The sequence below is a fragment of the Pteropus alecto genome, unplaced genomic scaffold (assembly GCF_000325575.1).
Source record: "Pteropus alecto unplaced genomic scaffold, ASM32557v1 scaffold7, whole genome shotgun sequence".
NCBI classification, from domain to species: Eukaryota; Metazoa; Chordata; class Mammalia; order Chiroptera; family Pteropodidae; genus Pteropus; species Pteropus alecto.
In genome coordinates this window covers 44,640,543-44,654,914 of record NW_006494614.1, presented here as the reverse complement: position 1 = coordinate 44,654,914, position 14,372 = coordinate 44,640,543, and the positions used below count along the sequence as shown (strand labels likewise).

Genomic DNA, 14,372 nt, shown 5'->3' with positions numbered 1-14,372 from the left:
TTTAAATATAAAATTTTATTTTCTTTTATTTTAACTATTTTCAGTCTCTCACTCTTCTGGAAGGTTTAATTCCCTCCAAAGAAGAAGGTGGTGTTTCATGTGTCGAACATCTTCATAAATTATTTGTGTTTGGCCTAATGTGGAGTTTAGGAGCCCTTCTGGAATTGGAAAGCAGAGACAAGCTGGAAGCCTTTTTACGAAGTCATGAAAGCAAGTTAGACTTACCAACGATACCTAAAGGCACAAATCAAACCATGTATGAGTTTTATGTTACTGATTATGGTAAGAACAGTGACTTATACCTGAAATGGAATGACATTTTTTAATGGGAAAAATGTAAATTTCCATAAACCCTTCTATGAGGACATATTAAACCGATTATGAATAACATAATTGCTAATGCACATTTAAAGGAGATATATGCAAAGAATTGTATAATTTTGCATTTTGGCCATGCTGAGAATTGGTATAGAGACTCTTGACTTCTCTTCCTTTTGGAGTGGCCTAAGTGAAATCTGACATAACCTAGTTAGAACAAGGCTGTTCTTTCTCACCACTTCTATTCACTGTTAGACTAGAGATTCTAGCTAGTGCAATAAGACAGTAAACAAACAAACAAACAAATACCTACAGATTGGAGAAGAATAAGTAAAACTTTGTTTATTTGCAGATGGTATTACCATTCACAGAATCCTCAAAAAATTACTGGAACTAGTAAATGAGTTTAGCAAGGTCACAGGATGAAAGGGTAATACACAATAATAAATTATATTTCTAAAAGCTCACAACAATGAGAAATTGAAATTTTAATATACCATTTAAAATTGTATCCAAAAAATGAAGGACTTAGGGATAAATTTAACAAAATGTGTGTATGATCTGTGTAATGAAAACTATAAAACTGCTAGGAGTAATTAAAGAAGCCCTAAATAAATGGGAGAGAAATAATATTTATGGATCAGAAGACTCAACATTGCTAAGATGTTATTTAATTCCAAATTGATTGATAGAGTTAGTGCAGTCAGTGAAAATTGCAGTAGGCTTTTTGGTTGAAATTTAGAAATGAGTTCTAAAATTATATGGAATTGCAAAGGACCTAGAATAACCAAATTAGTTTTTAAAACTCACATGACTTAATTTTAATGCTTACAATAAAGCTATAGTAATCAACACAATGTAGTATTGGTATAAAGATAAAACACATAGATCAGTGGAGAAGCTAAGAGTTCAGAAATAGATTCACACATATATGGTCAATTGATTTCAGCAAAGATGTTGAGGTAATTCAGTAGAGGAAAGGATTAGATTTTCAGCCAGTGGTGCTGAAAATCTAAATCTAAAATCTAAAAGCTAGATGTTAAAAAAAAAAAAATGAAACAAACAAAAACAAGAACTTTTACCTTACACTATCTATAAAAATTTGCCTTAATATTTAACTTGAAATAGATTATAAACTTAAACACAAGAGCTAAAACTATTAAATTTCTAGAAGAAAACAAAAATGTGTTTGTGTCATGGGGTTAAGTAAAGATCTTTAGATAGGATCAGAAAAAGCCCAAACTATGAAAGAAAAAAATGACAAATTTGACTTCATCAAAATCAAAATCTTTAGCTATTTAAAAGTCACTGTTAAGAAAATTAAAAGTCCAGCCACAGAATGGGAAGAAATATTTGAAAAAAAAAATCTGATAAAAGGATTTTATTCAGAATACATAAAGGACTCTTACAATTCAATAATAACAAGTAGGCAGCCAATCCAAAAAATTTTAAATAGACAATAAATTTAAATAGATGTTTCATCAAAGAAGATTTATGTAAAAAAGATTTGTGTGAAAAAAGCACATGAAAAGATATACAGTATTGCTGATCTTCAAAGAAATGTATATTAAAACCACAATGGGATATTTAGCCACTAGGATGGCTAAAGTTAAAAAGGTTAATAATACCAAATATTGGTGAGGATATGGAACAACTGGAACTCTCATATACTATACAGTGCTACAGCCACTTTGGAAAATAGTTTTGCAGTTTCTTAAAACTTAAACATATACTTATATGACTTGATTATTTTGCAAGGAAACTTCGTATGAGGTTCCAATGATGAATATTTGCTTTGCTACTATCAAATGTTCTCCTTCAGTCTCTTTCTATGCAGTCTGTGTGCACAGTAACTTTTTTGGTAGATTCCCAAATAATCTTTTTGAATATTTTTGAAGACATTTAAACTGGCAGTTAAACTCAACAGTGAAATTACAACAATGCAAGTAATTCAATTTAAATGGCAATAATTTGAATAGCTCTGACCAAGTTTGCCTAGCCAGCAGTGTTTATAAGGTTTCATTCAAGAAATGCTAAAATATAAATAAATATTTTTTTCTTAGAACTGATGAAATGTGGTAACAATAATGATTATTATAACAGTAATACCCATCAGTAAATTAGTAGTTACTGAAAGTAAGAGTCTGGGGACTTTATTACACTGTTTTAGGGAGAGAAGTGTTTTTCCCATTTCTTTATTTGTTAAAAATTATTGGGGTGACATTGATTAATAAAATCAAGTAAGTTTCAAGTGTTTCATTCAATAGTAAGTTGTGTGTGTGTATACATATATGTGTGTGTGTGTGTGTATATATATTGCATTATGCGTGTGTGTGTGTGTATATATATATATATATTGCATTATGTGTTCACCACCCAGCGTTAGATTTCCTTCCATCACTAAATATTTGACCCCTTTTACTCCTTTATACCTCCTCCTCCCCTATTTCTTATGGCAAACATCCTTCTTCCAGTAATGAGTGTTCTCTTTTTTGGTCATTCCCATCCTTTCAGCTGATGTGACTTTCCTACTAGATGCTAAACTTGTCATTGATTTTACCACTAGCTGATTCTGATTGCATTTTAGGCCAGATCTCTCTAGAAGAATGATTTAGCAATTGAAAAACTTGGTAAAGAAGCAAAACAAATTTAACTATCAAATGCCGCATATATTAGATAAGCAGATAGTAGATTAGATATTAGATTAGATAAACAAATGTTAACATGTTTTAAGAAAATATTCAAAATGTTTATATGATTCTGTTGTTTATAGCACTTGCATTTTTGTGTTCTGATTACTTTCGAAGAATGCAGTTTTATTAAGATCATTTGTTTGATCTTATTGTATAGGTGATTGGGAGCACTGGAGTAAGAAACTTCAGCCATATTTTTATCCAACTGACAGTATTCCAGAATATGCATCAATTTTGGTTCCAAATGTTGACAATATTAGAACAAATTTTTTGATAGACACCATTGCAAAACAAAATAAAGTAAGTTTGGTAGTTTTCTTAGATGATTGCAAACCATATAAGAAACACATCCCTTTCACAAGCTACACATAGAAAAATTAAATTCCAACACAGCAACCTAGGAGTAGTGTCATGTTTGGAAAATGAATCCCAAGTCCCAGGATATACTTCAATTCAGTATCTTCCAAACTATTGACTCCCAGCTTGCTAAGGAAAGTGGGTTTCTGCTTACAAAGTCCTTCCATACTCCTGTGGTCACATGAACATTCACCTGCAATGTCTTCTAGCACTTTTATCTTTGATTCAACTAGGACTTATTTTGATGTAGGTGTAATTCTAAAATAACTTTAAAAATTAGTTATATTAATTTATAGAATGAAAGAATGGTACTAGAACTATAAGATATTCAAAACTAAACATAACACCTTTCAACATGATTATCCTGTGATTGCAGGCTGTTTTGCTTATAGGAGAGCAGGGAACTGCAAAAACTGTAATGGTTAAGGCCTATTTGAAAAAATATGACCCTGAAGAACAGTTATCCAAAAGCCTAAACTTTTCATCCGCCACAGAACCAATGATGTTTCAGGTAAAACCCATCGTTTGCTGTAGTAATCAATGTACTAAATACTTAAGTGTTGGTTAATGTAAATGCATATAAAACATTGATATATCTCAAAAGAAATGATGTTGCAGTTGACATCATTTTGGCTATTTAACTTTCCTAAGGCTGAGATTAAGGCCAAATCCAAATAACATATTTGGATTAATAGCCTAGTATTTATTAATAGCCTAAAATTTGGATTAACAGCCTAATATTGAGGCTGAAGCTGAACGTTTGAGTGTCTGTCTTTTAACAGAAATTAATGATTAATATTTCAGTAATCTAGTTTTAAAATTCACTGTATACTTTAATAATGATATTTATACATATTAAGTAAATTATATTCTGCTCTGGAAAACATGCTCATCATTTTTGGAAATATAGATTAAAATCTAATGCATAAGACAAACCATTTCCTTTTCTCTAGAGAACAATTGAAAGCTATGTGGATAAGCGAATGGGAAGCACATATGGGCCACCAGGAGGCAGAAAAATGACTGTATTTATTGATGATATTAATATGCCCGTCATTAATGAATGGGGAGATCAGGTATGACTAAAATATCATCTGTAGGTAATATTTAATTAGTATTTTTTGTTATATATAAAGATGTCAATAGCTTTCATCTTACTAAGCCCAGTAATAATTCTCAGCCCTTTTTGACTTCTCTGTTACGGCTGACATTCTCCTTTCCTGAAATCCCTCTGCGATTTTCAGCAACATGCCCTCCTGTCTCTCTGGCTACTTGACTTCAGTGTCCTTTATGGCTCCTCTCTTCCCCTCCTAGGGTTTTATCTGTGCTCTCTTACTCTACAGACTCTCCAAGGAATACTTGATTTAGAAAACACTTTTGTTTTTTATAACTGTGCCACACACCACTGTTCTAGTTGTGATCATCTGTCGATCCAAAACCTCACTGATGCTGCCACAGTTCTGCATGTTCCTTGTGAGATCCCCAACACCTCTTTCCTACCACTGTCCACTGCCTCATCAGTATCATCGACCCAGAGCTGCCAGGACCTATCCTGTTCTGCCCTTTATCCCGGTTCACCTCAGACCCTATCCGGAGGTCAAGACTCCCAGGTCTGTGTTTACCCCAAGACCAATACCCAAACAGCTTTGCACGGCCTTTCCCTGACCTCATTTCCCACTTTCCCCACTCCTGAAACATTTGTCTGTGCCAAGTGGAAGCCATGGTTCATTCACAAAATTCCATTGTCAGTTCAACTTCTTCTCTTAACTTCCCCTTCAGCTCTTGCCCTAATGGAAACCCAGGATGCTGCTTTCCTGGCAGACTTCTTCACTGGATCCCTGGGCCTGGTGGTGAGGGGGGCGTCCTCCTTGCTTCTCGTTGCTCTCCTTCTGAAACGAGGCCAGTCAGTCTGACCTATGCTCGCTTCACTGTTGCAGTCATCTTAGACCCTCAGATAACACCCCTTCTTTCCTTGAAGATTTTAGTTCCTGTATCACTGTTGCTCTTTCCAGGGCCAGCTTCATGGGAGTGTGAGCTGTGCTGTCTCATAGGGACTCATACTTCGAAGGGTCCTGCATGTGGTTTAATGCTCCGCTATCACTGTCTTGAAATTCTTAATTTTGAATAAGGAGCCTTGCATTTTCATTTTGCCCTGGGCCCTGCAAATTATGCAGCCTGCTTTCATAATTCTTGATGAGGCCAATACCTAAATATGTGATCTTGGCCTCTTAGCTCCTTGACCTCGCCTCCTCCAGTGATCGTGTCTTCCACCCTGTCTGAATGACTCATTCATACTTTGTCATTATCAGTGTGACTCCTTCATTATCTCGACTTTGAGCATTTTATTCTTTGATTACTGTGTTCACCCTTTGTAGCTCATTCCCTCTGCTAACCAGACTCCAGATGGAGCTACTATTTATTTTTCCTACTGTCGATAAGATCTCCCCAATTTCCTCTCATTTCCTCACTTCTTTTCTCAGCTAAAATTCCATGATCTGTTATTATAATCACTGTAGCATACACCCTCTGCTCATCTGCCTTAACCACGGTAAAACCTTGTTAAAATTTTCTGTCTACTCTCCATCCACCTGCACCCATGCAGCTAAACTTGGTTGGAAAACCAAACAATCCTAATTTTACTTTAAAATCATGATCATGGACCTCAGCTGAGCTCTGAACAGTGCCCAGCAATCATACTGCATGTCTCATGTTTTTTATCTTTGTTCTGTCTGTTCCTGAGCCGCACATCCATTCAGGCTCCTGCTCTAGGCCATGACTATTTCATATTTTCTTCTTTTTCCCATCCCAGACCTCTAACACCTTCATTTCCTTGCCCTCAGCTGAGCGTGGATGTGTTGTACCTTTCTTTCTATTTCCCTGAGGAAAATAATTTTTTGTTTGTTTGCTATCTGTATACTGTACTCAATTTCTATGTTCTAGTGGTTACCCTAGACAGTATATCCTGCATACACAGATAATAAAAAATAAAGATAATCAAATCATTTATTCCCATTTTGTATATCCAATGACCTTTGAAAACTTCGATTTCTTTTGTCTTTCTTTTGACTTATTTTATTGCTGACTTGTATTTTAAGTCTATATCTCTCTTTTTCAAAACATCTCCAATGGGGCATTATTTTTACTATTTTATACGTTCACTCTCCATTTGCATTACTTACATATTTACCACTTTCTTTGCTCCTTATTCTTCCATCTCGGGCCTTCTTCCTGGTGTCATGTTCCTTCTGCTTTTAGAACTTCCTTTAGAGAAGGTCTTTTAATGACTAATCCTTAGTTTTTTGTTTGTCTGAAGATGTCTTTATTTCATCTTCATTGTTTTAGTCATTGCCGCTAGATGTAAAAATCTAAGTTGGCAGTTACTTTCTTTCATCACGTTGTATATGTTATTCCTGTCTTCCGTTTCCCTTGTTGCTGTTGAGAAGTCAACCACTTAAACATTGCACCTCTGAAGTTAATCTGCCTTTTTTCACTTGCTACTTTTAAGACTTTTTCTTTAACTTACTTTCCTATATATTTTCTTTTTTTTTAATGGTGTTTCTTGGTGTAGTTTATTTGTGTTTATTTGCTTGAGATTCACTGGAACTTGTGAATCTGTGGTTTGGTGTCTTTCATCAGTTCTAGAAAATTCCAGTTCTTATCTCTTCAAATACTGCTTCTGCCTCACTTTCTCCCCTCTTTTATCAGGCTCCAAATGTATATTAGACTTTCTTTATGGCCTCTATGTTTCTTTAATTCTCTTATGTACATCCCAAGCTTTTCTCTCTCCAATCCTTATGTTCTAGATAATTTCCCTTTTTTTGTATTCTACTTTACTAATTTTCTTCTCTGCTTTGTTCAACCTATTGTCAAATTACTCATTGAGTTTTAATTATAGTTACTAATTGGTTCTCTTTTCTTTCAAATATGTTGTCATTTTTATATAATCTTATTTCTCGCATATATTTTCACATTTTTGTCTATTTCTTTAAACACATTGAGCACAATTGTTTTAATTTAATTTCTGCTTGTTAATTCCAGCATGTGAGTCTATGTGGGTCTGTTTCTGTTCTCTATGATTTTAATAGTTCTTGTTCAGACTCAAACTGTCTTGTTTTCTACATGTATCTTTGACTGATTGCCAGGACATTGCCCTTGAAAAATTATCTGTGGCTATTTCTTGAAGGCTAGAATGGATGGCCCTCATCCAGACAGCTTTAGAGTTTTCTTCTGCCTGATTTAAAGAGCTTATTCAATCAGGATCACCTCAAAGCAAAGTTAAGACTTGAAAGTCTCTGGTCCACTTAGGCTATGCAAACCCAAGGTGCAAATCTATGCAAATGTCATTCTTAGGCCACAACCTCCCAAGGAAGGCTTCTTCACCAACCCACCCACCCCCTGCCCACACACACACTTTTCTCTTCCATTCAGCAGCATTCCAAGGCAGACAGACCTCTCAGCAGTTCCTATAAAGTGAGGAGAGTGGAGGCATATTCAGATATCATTTATTAATTGAAGAGCTCCTGAAGTTCAGGCTCATTTATACAATTAGGGTTATCTCATTGAACTTCAAATTTAAATGTCCAAAGCCAAATTCCTGTTACTCCCTTCTCCAACAGTGTTCTCCGCCTCAAGAAATACCAACTGCACATTCAATCAGTCAGGAAATCATATTGGCTCTATTTTCAAATCTATATTCTCAAATCTATATTCAAGATTTGACTACTACTTATCACTTCCATCGCTAATACCTGTGCAAACCACCATCTCTCTTCTTGATTATTACAAATCCTCCTCATTGCCTTCATGTTTCCTTTGCCCCTCTCAATGTAGTCTCAAATGAGCAACCAGTTAAAACACGAGTCATATCACGACACACTCCTTTGCTCAAAATCCTCCCGTGAGACTTGTAGAATATAAATGCCAAAATCCTTACTGTAACCCAAATACCCTACCCTATTTGATCTCATCTCTCCATGACTGCGTTCCAACCACATTTAATGAGTCTTGTACACACTGGATATGATGTTCACTCAGAACCTCTGCATTTGCCATTTATTCTACCTGGAATGCTCTTCCCCTAGATATCTAAATGGTTTCCTTTCTCACCTCCTTCAAGTCTGCTTATATGTCATGTGAGGTGAAGCCTCCCCTGCTACCCATATTCAGTTGTACCCCTGAACACTGCCTATTCCCTTTCTCTGCTTTCTTTTTTCCCAAACATGTATAACGTACCATTTTATTTACGTACATACATACATGTGAACATACATGTGTACATTTTGTCTCTTACCACTAGAATGTATGCTCTTTGAAGGCAAGGAATTTCATCTATGCTACAGCAGAGCCAGACACACAGTAGACATTCATTAAATGTTTGTTGAATGAAAGATTGCTTTATCTGAGGTGTTTGTGTGTTATCCACTTGGAGATACCCAAAAGGAATTTGGATATACAAGTGTGAAGCTTAGAAGAGAATCTGAAGCTAGGGTTACAGAGTTGAGATTCTTTGGGTTGAGATGGCATTCCCTGAAATAATGAGATGAGAAAAAGAAAGACGAAACCTTGTAGAACAGTTATATGTGAAGGATGGGTGGAGAAAGAGTGGCTTGAGATGCTACCCAGAGTCACAAGATGAACCTGGAAAGAATTAAGCCTCCGAAACCCAGAGAGGAGTTTTAGCAATGTTAGAGGCTGCAGAAAAGATAAGATGAGGACGCAAAACCCAAAACTAAACATTTAGTAATATAATATTGAAAGCTCAGGAGTAAAACCATCCCGTATTCTGATTTAGAGTATTTCGAAGTGTTGAATTTTGAGTGTGAAAGATATCTATAGTAAAACTTGTAACTCCTGAGTACTGTTATAATTGTACCAGATATTCTGTAATTCACCTATGTAAAGCTCTCTGGAAATTAGTTTTATCAATTTGACGAAGAGTACATTGGACTTGCAGCACATGTGTTTAACTTATGGTTTAGAGTTCCTGGGTGGCATCATTTAAGTCAAATTGCCTTGAAGGTGATCATCGACATTCACATACACTTTATTGATAAGAGTTGAATATTTTTTCTCATCTAATTATACTATTTTATGAGAGCTATGGAGGAATATGATCATGATATGTTACTAAAATATCACTGTATAACATTTCAGATAACTAATGAGATTGTGCGACAAATGATGGAAATGGAAGGAATGTACAGCTTGGATAAGCCTGGAGACTTCACTACTATTGTAGATGTGCAGCTGATAGCAGCAATGATCCACCCTGGAGGTGGTCGAAATGATATTCCACAGCGTTTAAAAAGACAATTTACTGTGTTTAATTGCACATTACCTTCAAATGCTTCAATAGACAAGATTTTTGGTATGACTATTCTAGGTGGTGAATTTTTTTATTGCATTACATAATGGAAATAAATCATGAAAAACCTTATTTAAGAGATGAAAAGACTCAGTCTGAAGTAGGGATTAAATATTTGAAATAGAGAGCTAAATACCAAAAAAAGAGAGACTAAATACCAAGAAGACATGTTTATCGCCTATTTTAAGTCTCAGGAATATTTAGAAACGGCCTTGTTGAAGGTCAGGCATTGGTAAGAATGTGCAGCAACTGGAATGCTTATTTCCTGCGAGTGGGCCTGTGAGCTGCTGCCAGCCCTTTGGGTACTGATTGGACATTATTACTGGTAAAGTAGAACTTGTGCATACCTACATAAGTTCCACTTCTAAGTATATACCGATTTATCATTTTTCCCTTTCCTACCCAGAGGTCATGTAGATGGTTTCCAAACATTCTCTTCCAAACATTGTATAGTTTTGCCTTCCATATATAAGTCCTTAATTCATCTGTAGTTGATTTTGCATATGTATGCCAGAAGACTTCTACAACGGTGTTCATAGAACACTGGTCATGATAGCAAAAAACTTGAAATAACCCAAATATTTAACAGTAAAATAGGACAAATAAGTTGTGGTATAGGCACACAGTGTAATGCCATACAGCAGTGAATAGGAATAAACATAGTGACACGCTTCAACAAAGAAGCAAGTCGCAGAGAAATATATGATTCCGTTGAATTAAATCTGAAAAATTAAGGTTAAGAAAAGGTTAAAGTTCAGAAACATAAGTGGCAAAGCTATAAAGAAAAGTAAGTTAACAATTTTTACCAAGTCAGAGTAGTGGCTACCTCTGGAGGAAAGAAGGATTGTGGATAGGAATGGACAAATGAGTTTCTAATGTACTGGTGCCATGTTGTGTTTCTCAATCCTAGTGGTCTGTATGTGAGTGATTGCTTGTTAAAGTATTTTATACATGCTTCTATGTGATTAATATTGAAAATTATGTATGGAAACAAACCAGAAAATGAAACTCATAGAGGCCCAATCAAGGTCATTTACCCAGTTGATGGCAGAGATGTGGTGCTAATTCCAGAGTCTATGCTTCTTATATAATATATTTGTCCCACAGGAGCTGGAGATCTAGAATTACAAGATTTCAGGAAGCAAAAGGGCCTTACAGACATCTAGCACAATAAGCCATACCTTTGGAGGACAATTTCATGTTCTTTCAAGGCTACTCTTCTTTGGTCTATGTAAAGAAGCCCAGTTTTTTCAGCTGCTCACCCTTCGTAAACTTGCTCGGCATCTTTGAGCAGATAATGATATTCATATTCCTCTGAAAATACCGTGCTCAGAACTGAACATATTTCTCAATATACAGTCTTACCAGAGTGAAATACGGTAAATCTGTTTTTGCAGTGTAAAACCAAAAACATTTTGAGAGTTGAAGAATAGTTTGTAAATCTACAACTCCATCCCTCCTGAGTGTGGTTATGTTAGACTGTGCCTGCTCTGGATGTTTCCTAGGAACCATTAGTTGACCAGCCCTGGCCAGAGTGTTGACTGACTACGGATTAGGAGATGTAGGTCTGTATTCCAATTTTATTAGCAACCAATCCATGAGAACTTTAACAATTTGCTTTACCTGTCTGGGCCTGGTCTCCTTATCTGTGAGGTAAGTTCTTTTCCAGCTCTCATGTACTTTAGGGTGAGTGCGGTTTCATAGGCTCTGGAGCCAGCACCTGAATTCAAATCTCAGATTCACCTGTACACAAAAGCTGTGTGTCTGTGGGCAAGTAACTCATATTAAAATAATAATAATAATAATAATAATAATAATAATAATAATATAGTAGTAGTAGTAGTAGTAGTAGTAGTAGTAATAATAATAATAATAATAATAATAATAATAATGTCTACCTCAGATTCTTTCTCATAGGATGTTGGAGGATTAAATGAGTTAACATGTAAAATGCTTATCATTGCATACTAAGCTTCTTAGGCCCCACTGCTGACTTCCAGTCTTAGCTGATTCCTTAAGAGAAATTCTTGATGTCACCTAGTCAGTCTTATAATGATTTGTTTACAGGGATAAACATGAATCTTATAATCTTTTAGTAAGCTTGTGCTTCAGTCTTGTTTATTTTTTAGGAGTTATTGGCTGTGGATACTTTGATCCTTGCAGAAATTTCAAACCTGAAGTATGTGAGATGATTTCAAATTTAGTTTCAGCTGGCAGAGTGCTGTGGCAGTGGACTAAGGTACAGAATCATCTGTTGTCAATAATAATAAAAAAATCAACCATTCTGCTTAATTCTCACCTCATGGCTCACAAAATTATCATCATATCATATGTGGTGGTGCTCTTTTGGAAAAGACAAATTAGGTGCTCAAATAGATTTATGACACCTTTTCCTTCCAGGGAGCAAATATTCTGACTGAATGATGCTTTCCATATGCATGAGGTACTACTATAAACCAGACAAAACATCCATGACAAAGTAGAATTTTGATGAAATGAGAACACTGCTTTTCCACTTGTTACTCTGATTTGTAGCTCTTTGTATGTCTATCTCCCTTCTACCACCAAATTTGTTAGACACAAATGTTTACTGACTGAGCAATTACTTCTTGGATTTTCAAATATTCTTAGCTAACCAAGACTTAAAATCTAACTTATATTTCTTTAAGGTGGAACATGAGTTAGTAAATAGATGGAAGTATACTTAACATAGGCTAGATTTTAATACACAAGTCAGTGCCCTACGAAAAGCTCAGCAAATCTGTAGCTCTCACCAGATAGATTAAGGCAGATTCATGAAAAAGCAATTACATGTAGATATGAGATAAAAATGAAGTTGACATATTTGCCAAAAAAAAAAAAAAAAAGCAAAAGAGATAAAGATTAGTTGTCTTAGTTCCCTAAACATTCATTAGGCCAGTTACACACATGTGGACAGAAGCTTATGTCATGGAGAAACCTGAAGTGTGCCAGCCTTTCAGATTCATGGGCAAATTGGGGGAATTCTAGATACAGAATTTTCGGAAGAGGATTTGGGTGTTTCTTATGAAATGCTCCTCCACTCAGCTCCTTACCGATCAGTGATCAGTTCCTTGCATAAGACGGTGTCCTTGTCAACACAGGATCTTAAAGAAACTCCAAAATGAATAGCAAGGTCTGAGTATCTGAGGTAATTTCTGTGGTAAGATCCATCTGTTTCCCAGTAGGCCTATTATTGAATTTAATGTGCCATTAGACATATTTTTCTGAAAAGCTTTGGCCTTCCTGTTGGCCTTCTGTCAAAGCTTCTTTTGTTTGGTGACTATTTACTGGCTCCACTTTCTCACCTTTTTTTACCTGTTTGACTCATTTTGCACAAACTTTCATTTCCACTGGTCTCATCAAAGTCACTAAAGACCTTAGTCTTGCCAAATCCAAAGGCTGATTTCTTCTTCTTCTTACATGACTTTTTAGCAATATTTGACGTAAATCATCCATTTAAATGCTTTCTTCACTGAGCTTCAGAGAGGCCTCATCCTCTTAGTTGTCTTCCTATCTTATTGCCTACCTTTTCTAAGCCCTTTCTTCTCCTCGTCCTCTAAATACTTGAGTGTACCTGATCTCTGTGCTGGGACTTCTTCCCTGTCTCCGTTCTTTACCCAGGCAGTCTCATCTAGCTTCAAGGCTTTAAACACCATCTCTGTGCCGATGACTTCAGAATCAGTATCTCCATCCCAGGCCTCTCTGCTTGGCTTCAGATGTATTTCTAACTGCTTAGTAGACATCACCGTTTTGACGTCTGATAACCAGCTCAGAGTAACACATGTCCAACCAGACTCTTAATTGTCCTTAAATATGATCCTTTCTCAAACTTTAGCATCTTAGTTAATAGCAACAACAATGATCCTGCTTCTCAGGCTAAATCTGGGTGCCATTCTTGATTTGTCTTTTTCATCCCCTATATCCAGTCCATCAGCAAGTCTCAGTAACCATGCTTTCAAAATATATCCCAAAGCTAAGAACTTAGTGTCGTGTCACTGTGAACCCTGTTAGATGCTTCCATCACCTGTCCTCTGGACCATGCAATGACTTCCCAACCGAGCTCCTTGTTTCTTCTTGTCCACTGAGAGTCTGTTCTTCAACAGTCCTAAAATGCTTTTTTCTTATAGTCAGTTTTTTAAAAATTAAGTTTATTAGGGTAACATTGGTTAATACAATTATATAATTTTCAGGTGTACATTATAATTTGACATCTGTATATTTCTATTGTGTGTTTACCACCCAAAGGCCAGTTTCCTTCAGCTACCATATATTTGATCCCTTTACCCACTTCACCCTCCCCCTAAACCCCTATATTTGACCCCCATTACCCTGTCTACCTCCCTCCCTCCTCTCCCACCTCTTACCCTCTGGTAACCACTGGTCTATAGTCTATGTCCATGAGTTTCTGTTTGTTCGTCATGTTCATTTGTTGCTTTTAGGTTTATATCTCACATATAAGTGATATCATGATTTTCAGCTTTTTCTGTCTGGCTTATTTCGCTTAGCATGATTATCTCGAGGTCACTAACTTCATTTTAAAAATTAATATAATTTCCTCTTAAGTTAAAGAATAAGTGATGACTAACAAATAGAAAATGTTCTTACTTTCATCTCTTCCT

At 35.8% G+C, this 14,372-nt stretch overlaps 1 protein-coding gene across 1 annotated transcript in view; it reads left to right on the top strand.

Annotated features, from left to right (window-relative positions):
* DNAH8 (dynein axonemal heavy chain 8) overlaps positions 1-14,372 on the top strand; it is a 307,121-nt gene that overhangs the window by 160,626 nt on the left and 132,123 nt on the right. The window contains exons 52-57 of the mRNA XM_006926591.3: positions 45-282; positions 3,169-3,311; positions 3,745-3,879; positions 4,322-4,444; positions 9,522-9,735; positions 11,862-11,971. Coding sequence (XP_006926653.1) covers positions 45-282; positions 3,169-3,311; positions 3,745-3,879; positions 4,322-4,444; positions 9,522-9,735; positions 11,862-11,971 — 963 coding nt within the window. The remainder of the gene's footprint in view (positions 1-44; positions 283-3,168; positions 3,312-3,744; positions 3,880-4,321; positions 4,445-9,521; positions 9,736-11,861; positions 11,972-14,372) is intronic.